The following is a 14,714-nucleotide window of genomic DNA, read 5'->3' as shown; positions in this document are numbered from 1 at the left end:
AATATATATATAAAATATATAACAAAAATAATAATAAAAATATATATATAAATATATTTAAAATATATAACTGTGTGTGTAATATATACATTTTATTATAACTTAATGTTATAATAAAATCGTTATTAAATTGTTATTAATTAACATTAAACTTATCACGCGCGGTCTAATAAAAATGCATCCTGCAATTTGTAAAAATGCGATAATTTATAAAAATCTTGTGTAAAAAATGCAGTAGTTAAAACGTATACAAAATGTAGATTATTTATTTCTATATAAAATAATGTATATCGTTATAACCATCCAATTGGTTAAAAATCTCATACTATATTGAAAATATACAATTCTTTTTTTTTTTAAGTTGGTCATTTAACCGTTCACGGTAAAAATAAGTATGCACGAAGTGTCGTTAGGTTTAACGTTAATATTGGTTTACAAATTAGGATAGGAAAAAGTTTTTGAAAAAAAAAATCAAACGGGCATTCGTGCGTTCGCGTGTATGTATGTGTGTATGTGTGTGTTATAGTACGTGTAGTATATCTATAATAAGATTTGTTGCCGATCAAAGTAAGCGGATCGGCGTGACATGTGGTGTTCGAGCAAAGTTATATGCGAGGTCGTGTCTCTCTCGAAGAAATCGATGTAAAAAGCGAAGGGAGAAGGCGAACTCGAGGACGAAGGGAAGTAACATAGTGTAACACATACACACACACACACACATACACAGACGAAGTGGTTTTTTAAGCGTTGCACCCGCGCGTGCACTTTCACCAATCGGCGGGCACCTCAACGATTCCTACTTACGTTCTCTCTGGATCGTTTCTATTTGCCTTGTATTTGCTCTTTTTATTTATTTCTCTCTCTCTTTCTCTCTATCTCTTTCTTTCTCTTTCTCTTTTTCTTTCTCTTTCTATTTATTTCCATCTCTTTCCCTTTTTCTTTCTCCTTACGAGACCAAAGTCTCCCCTCAAACGTGTCGTTTTAAATGTTTCTTATAAAATCTAATTATAGTTATAATATTATTATTATTATTATTATATTACTAATTCAAATTAGAATTGTTTTAACTAACAATTATTTATACAAAATATATATTCTCGTATATATAATAATAACATTTATAATAGTTTTATTCTTTAACGTGTCCTATCAATATTATTGCATTCCAAATAAACCATTCGAAGTATCGTATTCCATTATATAATATATAAAAAAAAGTACAATTAATATTTGGAGAAAAGAAATTTAAAAAGAAAAAGTAACCCAGTAAAAATATATTTGTTTTAAAGATCATTCAAATTATATCATCCAAACATTTTTTACATTAGAACAAAATGAAGAAAATATTTGAATGATACGCTTCAATTGGGACACCCTATGGATTAGAAGGAAAGGAAAAAAAATTATTGGGTGGAGACACGTAATATATAGAATTATATTAATATAATATATTTTAAATTTGCTATAGTTATATTCGTCTTTTCTTATTCTTGTACAAATGTCGAACAGAAAGGGAAATAACCGCAAATACACCCTCCTGTTTCGTGGTAAAATCGTTTATGTCCGTCTTCCTCGTGTTACGTTAATCAAGCATAAGCGTATATATATATATATGTGTGCGTTTATATGCACGCGTGCGTGCGTGCATGCAATGATTCCGAAGGTAATCATTTTATTTTCGTTCTTTAATTATAATTGTTTCGCGTGACAAGTATGAATAAAGTTTAAGTTTAAACGAGAAGTCAACAATCATAATTGCTCAGGATTGGTTAGAAATAAGCGATAAAAACGAAACTATGTTGACATAGAAAAGAAAGGAACGCTTACGTACAAAGATATTTCATTTCTATTCGCAACTATTCTCGACGATGATGATTATTTTTTTGTACACTTAATCTCTCTACCTCGTGTTCTATCTTAACGCGATAGAAATGTATTTAAGTAGAACGTTGTACGTTTTATATATTTGATATGCAGAGATGTGTAGGCGTGTGCGTTAATGTGCCGAGTACGTTCACATAAAGAGTCAGTATAATTTAATACATCGTCAATTCTCATAACATACTCGACCTACTCTACTCGTTCGTTTACATTATACGAATATACTATATTTTATATATTAATAAATATTAAATTAATTATTTTTATATAATATTTATCGTATGTGATATTAATTATTTAAAACAAATTGAAAAAATCCACATACACATATATACACACACACACGCTTATTAATTAATCACACTTATCGAATTCAAATTTTCCCGCTTGTAATTAGCCTATACAATTATCCAATGAAAATGTGAGAAACGTAGGAGATGTAATGGCGGATGGAAAAAAGCGGGAAAATTCGAATTCGGTAGGATCCGTTCTCAGGACTGTTCTTATAACGTACGTAACGTTTGACGCATACACGTATGACGCGTATATAGGAGACCGGATTGTCCGGAGGACAGGTTGCGATTATGTAAGAACAGCTTTTACGGCTCTTTGCGTTCTCCGGAGCAGAGAACGAAAGTAAGTAAGTACTACTACTTGTGCGAACGTGATCTACGTGTTGGAGAAAGGGACGATTCATGGAATCGAGCACGATATATCGAGAGCTCGCATATATTTCCCTCACCCCCGCAACCCTCATTGCCATCACTTCTTTTCTCCATTTTTATATATATATATATATATATATATATATATATATATACATTACGAATACATACAAATATATACATTATATATATATTTGTATGCGTATAAGTGTGTAAGTCCTATGCACGTGTATTTGTATATGTGTTTGTATGTGTATCCTCCTCTTCTTCTGTGGTGTCCTTCGTTTCTTTATAATTTATATAAGACATCTGGCAAAAACGGGAAATACCGATTTTTAACTCGATCTCGGCTTGCTTTTGTCGTACTCGGCTATTATATGACAACAACCGCACCTATCATGGTGCACAAAATAAATACTTTAGAATAGTGAAATACTACTTGACAAGAAGAAGAAGAAAAAAAAAAGAAATAACGACTGCAACTTCCGACGATGTTTTTAAAACTTCGTTCGAAAGGTAAAAACTGTCGTTGTGTCGTTTTGCGGTTAATAACGCGTCTCTACCTGAATTATTATGTCATTTCTTTTCTAAGAGAAATTATATTTTACAGGTGGTACGAGAAAGAGAAGGATAAATATATATAAAGAGAAAGAGAGAAAGAGAGAGAGAGAGAGAACATTCGTGGGCGGTACATTTTGACGATTCATAATGATCAATCGAATGGTTGGTTGGTTGTCCGCGTTAAAATGGGTCGCGTGGCTCGTATTATCTTTTTCTTTGAAACTTTTATTATCTCGTTTCTTTTTTTGTTTCATTCGTTGTATCGTAACACTCTTATAGAGTAAGACTTTAAAATCAACTGTACTGGTATGATGAAGAAATTCGGAGATGAAAAGATCCGAGACTCGATATGCTTCTGGCAATTCTCGATCTGCCGAAGTCCCTCGGCAAGGTAACGTTGAGAATAAAGATAACGTGTTACGTGTAATATTCGCATACATACATATACATATATACATATATATATTCTCTGTGTGTATGTATATTTACAGGTTGGTTCAAACATTACAAATTATTTTCTAAATAATTCAATTAAATATTGGAATAATTAATTTTTTACTATATGTATATATTATTATATATTATTATTAATTATATATATTATTAATATATTATTATAATATTATTAATATTTAATTAATTTAATTATATATATATTATAATATTATAATATTTAATATAATATATAATATTATATATTTAATAAATAATATTAATATTAATAAATAATATTATAATATTTATTATTATATATTATATATTATTAATATCATAATATTATAATTTAAATATTAATTATATATATATATATATATTTTTTTTTTCTTTTAATCGTTTAAGCTACCAAAGAAAGTGACGAAAAATGAATGAATCAAAAATTGTCAATAAAAATAGTACAATCAACGTTTCGTTCGATAAACGAATTATCTCGCGTATATTCGTTTTATTATAAATAATTCGTAATAGTTAATATTATAAATCAACTAGTTATATATATAATCGACTTGTATGTTCTATGAATATTCAATATATACTATGTATCTGTATAAATATAAAATGTATACCGTATAATGGTATTATATACTTAGTGAAGGCTTCGAACCCGTCAGATGATTACGATAGCCTTCGATGTTGTATACATATACATACATAATGTCTCCTTTCATTCGTACTTCTTACAAAGCTTGGATATACGATAGAAATTCTAACTGTGCATCGATTACAATGACACATCGAGTTCATCCCAGTTCATTAGAGAAGAGTCACGTATATAAAAAAAAAAAATGATCAATGATATAACATTTTTTTTCTTTCTTATAACACCATCACTACTCTTACAATCGAATTAGTCGATTGCAAAATATCAAAGGATCGTTTTTCGATTCGTTTTACAAAAGGATAATCGCGTGAAATTATTATGACAAGGATAAACGTCACTTTTGATCTTTTTCACCTGACACCGGAACAAATTTGACAAATTTTCTTAGCCTCGTTTTGTTTTGTTTTGTTCTTTTTTTTTCCTAATTTTGTTTTTTTTCGTAACATTTTCATTTTTATATTTCGCGTATCGTGATTGCATCACAATTGCAATCTATTATGCGTCTAATATTGCCAAATTCTAATACGTGCGTAATCGCAAATTGTGTAGTTCCTTTTAAAAAAAAAATTAGAAAGAGAAAGAGAGAGGAAAAGAGAATGAAAGCCCTGACATTTGATGCGTCGAAAGTCAACGTCCGATTGCAACGTTGAGTAAAAGTCAAAAAAAAAAAAAAACACATTCATCGAACGTTAGACGAAACAGTTATATAAGACGTCCCAGGAACTCGTTAATGTCGGATGTTACGTTTAAAACAGTCAATTAAATACGATCTAATTCATTTTCTTTCATACATATATAAACAATATACAGATTCTTACATATTTGACATATTAAATATATATAAAATTCATTTTGTATATATTAACGTACCGTTCAATTTTTAATTTATTTATTATTTTTTTCTGTTTTAATTTCTGCATCGGAAAACGATCCTTTCAAATTATAATTATAATAACAATCCCTTAAATGAATATTTGTCAATTTTATTAATTTTTATTTTTCTTGAACTTGTAAAAGAAAAGACCACCCCCCCTTACCCTGTCAAAATTTTAACAAAATATTTAAAATTGCGTGGAACGGATTAAACCAGCTGTTAGAACTTATGTATGTGTTATTGTTTTGTTTCGTTTGTAATTAATCCTTTGAGTGATATAGGCGCATATATGCGTCCAATGAAAGCAATCTATGTAGACTAAGAACGCATATATGCGCTTATCAATGTTCGTCGATTTTCCTTGGCACGAAAAAATTCTTTTCTTTCTTTCCTTTAATTTTATATCAATATGACTTATTTTCACATTAGCAGTGAAACTAATCCAATTCTCAGCGATTGTAATAGTTAGGCACATTCCTCATTCAAAGGGTTCAAAAAAGGGGGTTGGTTAAATGGAATATAAATCGAATTTATTATACTAACATAATTCGTGTGATAGATCTTTACACGGGGCGCGGTAAGATAAGTGTTTGAGCAAAATGTCATTGACATTTTGGTGCGTGCCAAGTTAACAACAGCAACGGAGGAGTTGTGTTGGATTACACGCGTTGCTCGCGTTAAACGTTTCATAATCGAAAGCACAGACCGTTCTGGGACCTACCATACGATTATGGGCCATTTACATAACGAGAGAGGTACGGCTATCTCTTCCAGCCAATCGTATACCTTTCTTTCTTTCTTTCTTTCATGCTTTCATGCTTTCTTTTACGTCCGATCGAGTCAAAGATGCAACAGAGGAAACTGGAAATAAATTATTGCGAGGTGTTTGCTATCCTTTTTCTTCCTTTCTTTCTTTCTGTGTAACTGACTGAGTGAGTGAGTGAGAGTGAGTGAGTGAGTGAGTGAGTGAGTGAGTCTTCGTTTCGAGTCGAACATGATTTTGACAAATAAGGGCGAACTTGAATTATGACGTCCTTTTCGGTCTTACACACACTATATATCTCTTTGAAGTATATACATCTTTTTTTAAGTATATATATATGTTACTGTGAAAGATCGAAATTGGAGGATGTATAAGATTCACATGGTGAATGTCGACACGTACCAAACATGTGTCCGGTGAAAGATCGAATATTTGGGTTTATTTTTCTTATACGTTAATGTTTCGGATATACACCGAGCAACCATGTGAATATATATATAATAAATATAAATAATATATTATATAATAAATAATAATATAAATAATATAAATAAAATAATATATATATACGAAAAAAAATGATAGTATTATCGATATTGGTTACGTTTGATAAAATTTGATTAGTTCACACTGACGTTTGTTCTTACAATGAACCCACGTGGGTCATTTGTGACAGGTGATATTATATTTTGTTGTTGTTTATATTTAATCTTATAATCGTGAAGTTTTATTATAAATTATGTTAAATTTATGTGTGTAATATTTAGAACAATAGATATTGGAATGATACAAAACATTCTCTTTCAAATCTGGCCTACATATATATATGCATGTATACACAAATGACATGTAATATACGTGTATGTATTTTTATGTGTACTGTTACGTTACAGATTTCACGGATAACAATTTTATTCCCACGACAACTTGTAACGGTGACCAAGTAGACACTGGCATGTGTACGTATGTGTGGAAAGGCACCTACGATCTTTTTTTAAAATCGAAACCTCCCATCTTACATAATAATAATTAAACAGTTATTATTTAATCTCACGTATTACGGGAGATATCGTAGTAAGTTTTTAAGTATTCTCGTAAAATCGAAATGTTACGTTCTCCTCGTTCGACGACTCGTTTCATCGATATATCGATACTCAAGTAGCGGCCCAGATTCGTGTTATTATATTTCTCACCTACATACGAGCCCGTTTCATTTGCACAATCTCTGTAGGATTATCTAAAATATATTCATTATTAAATATATATAATGATATAAAATATAATATAATATATAATGATATAATATAATAAATATATATAATAAATATATTTTTGACAATATATATCGAATTATTAATTATCAAAAAATAAGAAGTATAAAAATTACTTGTAAAGAAATTTATTGCAAAAAAAAGGAAGAATAAAATTTGACATGAAAAAAATCGAAAGAAAAATATTCGTAGATCACATTTATAATTCCTTATTGAATTGCTTGGTAAGGTTCGTATTTTACGATTAGAAAAATCACGATGGTAAAAGATAATTGGATTAAAGAAAAAAAAAGGAAGAAAATATATGTGGCACCGAAGTAAGAATATTTTGCAATAGAGAGATAAAGAGAGAGAGAGAGAGAGAGAAAGATGAATAAATATGTCCATACGAGTATATCTATATTTGTGTATGTGTGCATGTATGTATGTATGTATGTTCACATATCGTTTTGAATCGTGACGTACGAACGAAGAATCTCGATCAATATTGCATCCACCACCTCGTTCTCCTTGTTGAATTCTCAGATCTTCTTCACGAACCCCAACTCTCTTTCTATTCGAACACGTGTTTTTTCCAAACTTCTGCACGAGCTACATTGTTATACACAAGGATATATTTCTCGCGTCAGTACGAAATCCTATTATTTATACATCAACCACGAAACCACCCATTCAAGACCTCCCATCAAAACCCCAACCTCCCCAGCCCCCCCCCACCCTTTTCCACAAGAATACCGCATACTGTGCTGTGTTGTGTTGTGGTTTGTATGATTCACGACGTTGTGGTTGCAGCTTTATAGGGACAAGGTATGCTATACTATGCATTTGGAAGGTTATTTTTATTTATTTCCTTCCTTCCTTCCTTTCTTCCTTCCTTTTTTTCTTATTCTTCTTTTTCTTCTTTAAATACCACACATTCAAATATGTTCTATCATTATAATATATTTATATTATTTTGTTCATTTGCGATTTTGTAATTTCTGTTCTCTTCTATTATTCTTGATTATTAAATCGAATTAACGAATCGTACCGATTAAAATTCTCTCCTAACCGTATCCTTTTTTTTTGTTGTTTTATTTAATATATAACATAATATTAATCGAGTTTATAATTTATGTTTTATTCAAAACGTTATTTCATCTTATCATTCAAAGACAGCAAAGTATTTAAACTACAATTGATTATTCCAACGATTATTCCGTCCACAATTACATTCGTTTCTTTTTTTCTTTTTTCTATTTTCACAATCGAGACTCATTATTAAATCCAATTAAACGTAATATTAATCGAGTTTATAATTTATGTTTTATTCAAAACGTTATTTTATCTTATCTTTCAAAAACAGCAAAGTATTTAAACTACAATCGATTATTCCAACGATTATTCCGTCCACAATTACATTCGTTTCTTTTTTTCTTTTTTCTATTTACAACCGAGACTCATTATTAAATCCAATTAAACATGTCACAGATTATTCTCTCAATTGATGATAAATAAACGTTATTAATTTTTTTTCTTTTAAATATCGTATATACACCTATTAAAAATTACGATTAATCATCTATAGGTTATACATATAACTCGTAGAATTATTATTATACACATTCCCATTCATAATATATTGAATAATACCTTTATATTAAAAGATTATTATTATCATGTTAGGTAAAAGATATCGTTGGTACACTAATTGAATTTAATTTTACTTCAATAAAGTATTAAAGATTAGAAAGAGAGAGAGAAAGAAAGAGACAAAGAGAGAGAGAGAGAGAGACAGATTATGTTTAGACAATGCAATATTGCATTTGCAATGATACCACCAGCGGATAATAAACGTCGAACTTTTACTTCCTGCACCGTGCACGAAATTTATGGACGTCGCAATAATACAATACGGTCATGAATCTACCATACATACATACATTCATACGTACGTACGTACAATGTGCATATATACATACATATACATTTATAGATACCAAAGGTACGTACATACGTGTATTACTTTCTCGTTTGAACGAAGGAAAGGAACGTAATGCACGTTCGAATTGCATTTTGTAGTAGGTGTTCGTTTATCGAAAGGTATACATACACATATATATATACATACATATATGTAACATATATACGACGAATAGGTCAGTTTCTATGCTTGGACATTCGGATAACTCGTTGCTTCCAATAAGAATATAAATACTCTTTGGTGTTTCCATTTATTTGTAGTCCGACTATTTCTTTCTTTCTTTTTATTTTTCTTATTTTTTTTTTTTTCGTTTCTTTCCTTCTCTTCATTCTTTTTCCTTTTTTCTTTTCTTTTTTTTTTTTATAGTTGTATTTCTAGTTTAATACCATATAGAGGATAAAGGTATGTGTTTGAGTTTTTATATATTTTAGTAGTCGACTTTAATTTATATTTTATCTTTATATATATATATATATCTTTTTCTTTCACTTAGATCGCGTTACGTCACTTATTTGTAGTCTATCGTAGTTATTTTTCAATGTGCGTGTATGTGTGTGTGTGTGTGTTTTTTTTTCTTTCTCATTTTTGTTTACAACAACGTGTTTTCTAATTAAACTCTACCATATTAAGATATCAGCGAGTTAAATTTTTCATCGCTTTTGTTTTTTTATTTTTTTTTTTTTTTTTAGTTAGTCGCGTATTCATTGTAATATTTTTTTCCTATCGATTTTCGATCCTCTTTCTCTTTGGATCGCGTTACGTCAGTTGATCCGTTTAAATAAAAAAAAAAAAAATTTCTAAGAGGTTCTGCGCGAGCGATCGCACGAAACTTCTTCCGCATCTTTTTAACGAATCAGAAAGAAGAATAATACTTAAATAAGAAGAGAAAAAAAAGTAGAAGAAAAAGAAGAAGAACAAGAATAGAGTAAGAAGCATTATAAAATTTGTTTAATTTGTGTAAGAAAGTTATAAAATCAAATTCATTCTACTGAATCACCCCTATATATTCCATATATATATATATATATATATATTATTATTATATAATATATTATTACGAATTAAAATTACGAATATTATATAATAATATATTAATAATTAAATTATTATTTCAAATTATATAAATCTTTTACTGTATTATAATATATGTATTAATTAAATAGTTACTTATATATGAACATTAATATATTTATATAATAATTTATTTCTATATAACTATATATACAACACATATATTACATATTATATTTCGCAATAAATATATTATAAATATATATGATATTTATTATATAATAATTTTTTTTATTATATAAATAATAAAGATAAAAAATAATAAAATAATAAAAAAATATAAAGTTATTTTATTATATAAATATAATATAAATATATTACAAATATATATATGTGTATACACACACATAATATAGAAAAGATTTCAATTGGAACTTTTTTTTATGATTTCCGATTTAAAAAAAAAAGAAATGAATTAATCGATAAGAAGTATAATCACAGAAAGGGAATATAATTAATAATACTTTTATATCGATTATGTTAGTTAGCTCATTGGCTTTCAATAAAACACGTTGTTCTACATAAAGCACGTTCCACTTGCGTGTAATACGAGAATTATATCGAAGACATCGACACCAAGAGTGTTCGATAGGAATTCCTTTCGTTGACTTTCAAGGACAATATTATGTCGTAGAAATTAATATTAAAAAATAAAGAGAGAGAGAAATAGAATGAGAAAGAGAAAGAGATGTAATTAAAGTGAACGATATTTTTTGTTACAGATTTACTTGCATTTTCTGTCCTTCGTACAAAATCTGGGCCGACCCTCGTTATACAACTGCACTTATGCGTTTCTTGTTCCTTTTTTACGTATAAACTCACGTATGTGTGCGTGTACTCTTTTATTTGTACGAATTGATGACCCTGCTTCGCGAAAACACGAATTCAACATTTTTGTTGTTAAACGTAAGTAAAAAACCTTCATTCGTTTACACAAATCTGTATCGATAATATATTATAATAATAATAATAATAATATTTAACGATATAAAAGATAAATCCAAAGATTAATATTTGTTGAACAAAGATAATTATAAATCGAAAAATGATATTTATTAGACAAAGGTGATATTTGTAAAGACAAATTCGTTAGGTCTGTCGGATTAGATTTTCAATGAACCTTTTAAAATGTTTTGATCGTATACGACCCGCGTAAACAAAAAAATAACTCAAATATTTCATGAAACTTGAATGGAAAGTTCGATATTTGTGGGGCATATGCGATCCAATACAACGAAGAAAACTTGTGTTAGAAGTATAGCCGGTTTTATAGCAATCTTTTCATCAACTATCACGTAAATATATATATCGGGTTGATCGAAAAAAATCTACGCAAGAAAAAAAGGAATAATATAACACATATATTATATATTTTCTAACCCGCGGTCATATTTTTTAATCGATCACGAGACACCAGTTTTTCATCATCGAAGAAAATACAAATTTCAAAAACAGACAGAGTGTGGTTTGCAAAAATGAATTCTAACAGCTGTACCTACAACAACGAGCAAATGGTCGAACTAACCGCGCCCAGATGAATTTGTTAGAACGAGGTAATTTTTGTTTTAAAAATAAAATAAAAACAGTAGGATAAAAACGCGTTAAAGAAAAGATGCATCGTTCGTTTCTAACAATAAGTAAAAGAAATTATTTTGTAAGCATTACGATCGATTTAAATCACGTTCTATATTAATCTACATTTGTTTTTTCTAAATTGGTGATTAGATCTAATTTTGTAAGAACGAATTTTTATTAGAAAAAAATAAAAAAAATATAATATTTATAATATTAATAAAAAAGAAAGAATATTTCGTTCGCTTTACGATCGATTAAAATCACGTTCTATATTAATATATATATAAATTATTTTTTCTATTTTTTCTTAATCGATCATTAGAGATAGGAAGTGTCGATGAATGATTAAAAAAAAAGAAAAGAAATAAAAAAATTATTTAAACCTTTTTTCCTCGTATATTATTAGAATGAACCAGGAAAAAAATTCGTGCGTTTATTGTGTTATAAATTGTGTTACAAACTACATAATGAAATTGTTTTTTTTTTTTGGTAAAAATATATTTTCGAAATAATTCATTGAAAATTTTCTTATTCACCCTTAATATTTTCAAAAAAATATTATTAGAATGAACCAGAAAATAAGTTCGTGCGTTTATTGTGTTATAAATTTTGTTACAAACTACATAATGAAATTGTTTTTTTTTTTTAGTAAAAATATACTTTCGAAATAATTCATTGAAAATACGCACGAACATTTTCTTATTCACCCTTAATATTTTCAAAAAATCGATTACGAATTCATTTCTTGTCTTACGATAACGTACGATGAAAATGATAAGAAAAAAAACCATAGGAAAGAAAGAAAAAGAAAGGAAAAAAAAGAAATGAATTACCTGTTCCTTTGGGAACCACGAGTAGGCGGTGGGAGCGAATTCCCGGTGACATTGGCAACGTTGACACTGGCATTGCGAGTGTTGCGTTGATCCGCAGAAGTCCTGGGTAATCTTGGACTACCAGCGGTGACGAAGCCCAGAAGGCAAACGGCGATAATTGCCGCCTCTCTCATACTCGCTAAGAAACCCTCGACCTCGTTCGTTGCTTTAGATAGAAAGAGATAGAAAGAGAAATAGAAGTAGAAAGAAAGAAAGAAAGAAAAAAAGAAGTAGAGAGAGAGAGAGAGAGAGAAAGTGTTTATCGTCACTTAATCGCTGAGAAGAAAATCACTTTTAACAAACTTTGCCCTGTGTGTTTGTATGTGTGTGTGTGTGTTGGTGTGTGGGTGTTTATGGGTTGTCACTACTTTAAATATATGTATATATCCAATCGTAGATGATATTTATCGATTACGTATTAATATTGGAATAATATAGAAAGAGAAAGAAGGGGGGGTGGAAGTGGAGGTGGAAGTTTGATGGACGGGGTGGGATTTTGATTTGATACGGGGTTGAATGGTTACAAGAATTATTTGTCTGTTTGTTAAAAAAAAAAAGAAACCACTTTTGATCGTCGATTGATTAAGTTTCACTAATTAATTACACGTTTGTTTTTTTATATGCACTTTGTTTTTATCTTCGTATTTGATCGGTTCGATGATTATTATCGAATCACTCGCGTAAGATCGATTAGGATCGAGAACCTCCTCGGTGGGAGGAAGATCGGATTGATACGCGGAACCCCGTTATCTTTGCCAGTTTATTTTCTCTCGGATTTTTTAATTCTCTCTGTTTTTTTAATTAACGAAGGGAAGAAAGAAAGAAAGAAAGAAAGAAAGAAATTTAATAGACAAATCTCGTATATTAATAATGAATAATCTTAAATCGATATTTAATTCTTGTACAAGGACGACTCGTAATAACGTTACCAAAGATTATTTTATAATACTCGAATGTCATTCTACGTAATATTTCAAATTTCGTTTGGAAATGTCTCTTCTGACCTTTCTCTTTTTTATTTTTTATTTTTCTTTTTTTTTGACAAAAAAGAAACTACGAATCAACGAACGTGAGATATAAGATTGTAAGATTTTGTATTATATAAATAATAAAATAATTATATACTCCGATTTTTAGAACAAAAACGAATATAAACTAATAAACAAACGAAAAAATTAAGAAAATAAAAAAGAAGAATAATGACGGATATCGATAGGTACTCTCGGATCCGTCCGGAAAGACGGCGTCTGGCAAAGTGTCGGCCCGGTTGCTTTCCGTGTCTCCCTTAGAGTGCGTCTGCGGTGGAAGGGGGGAAGGAGGAAGAGAAGGAGGAGGAGGAGGAGGAGGAGGACAAACCTCCTATCCGGGGCTATCGAACGCTCGGTAGAACACGGTGTGCTGCTAACCCAACAGAATGAGGAGTAGTTTGCCGTTCAAACGTAACAGACAGAGAGGGTAGGAGGGGTTGTTGCAAATTCCCCCCCTTTCCTATGCCAAATATAAGCGTTCTGTGTGTGTTTATTTTTTTCTTCTTTTTTTCTTTTACAAATTTTCCTTCACTCTCTTCTTCCTACTTCCTCTTCTTATTCTTCTTTATATTTTTCTTCTTCTCATTATTATTTATTATTATTATTTTTCTTCTTACTTTTATTTACGTTTTTCTCTTATATTCGATCTTACATATCTTGTTCTTACCACTCACTTGTTAGGTCCTTTTTTAGGTTGATTCCTCACCCCCCCACCCTCTCGACACAGTGTATCTCTCTTTCACGGAGGTAAGTTAACTAACAGGACCCGTGGACACGCGTTCTCAGTCAACTGGAAGACTTACTTTCACGCGAGATCTTGTGTACCAGCCAAAGTCTCTCTACATATTACCTTCTGTCCTCCTCCTCCTCCTCCTCCTTCCTCTTTCCTCTTCCTCTTGCCCCCCTTCTTCTTTTTCTTCTTCTAGTTATTCCAAAAGGAGAAAGGGTGGGGTGATCAAAAACCGACCGAACGAACGAACGAACGAACTGAACGACCGCCCAAGTTGAGAACAAGAGTTGCTTTTATACCTCTTTCTTTTTTTTTCGTTTTTATTATTATTATTATTATTATTATTATTATTATTATTATT

The 14,714-nt window shown here is 29.8% G+C and overlaps 1 protein-coding gene across 1 annotated transcript in view; it reads right to left on the bottom strand.

Annotated features, from left to right (window-relative positions):
- Positions 1–13,431, bottom strand: part of LOC122521072 (angiopoietin-2) — a 43,961-nt gene extending 30,530 nt beyond the window's left edge. Inside the window, exon 1 of the mRNA XM_043641491.1 lies at positions 12,557–13,431. Within this exon, the coding sequence (XP_043497426.1) occupies positions 12,557–12,729 (173 nt within the window). The 5' untranslated portion in view covers positions 12,730–13,431. The remainder of the gene's footprint in view (positions 1–12,556) is intronic.
- Between the last annotated feature and the right edge of the window lie 1,283 nt (positions 13,432–14,714).

This window comes from Polistes fuscatus, unplaced genomic scaffold (assembly GCF_010416935.1).
Source record: "Polistes fuscatus isolate 324 unplaced genomic scaffold, CU_Pfus_HIC Scaffold4, whole genome shotgun sequence".
Taxonomy (NCBI): Eukaryota; Metazoa; Arthropoda; class Insecta; order Hymenoptera; family Vespidae; genus Polistes; species Polistes fuscatus.
This window is presented reverse-complemented; position numbering and strand designations above follow the sequence as displayed.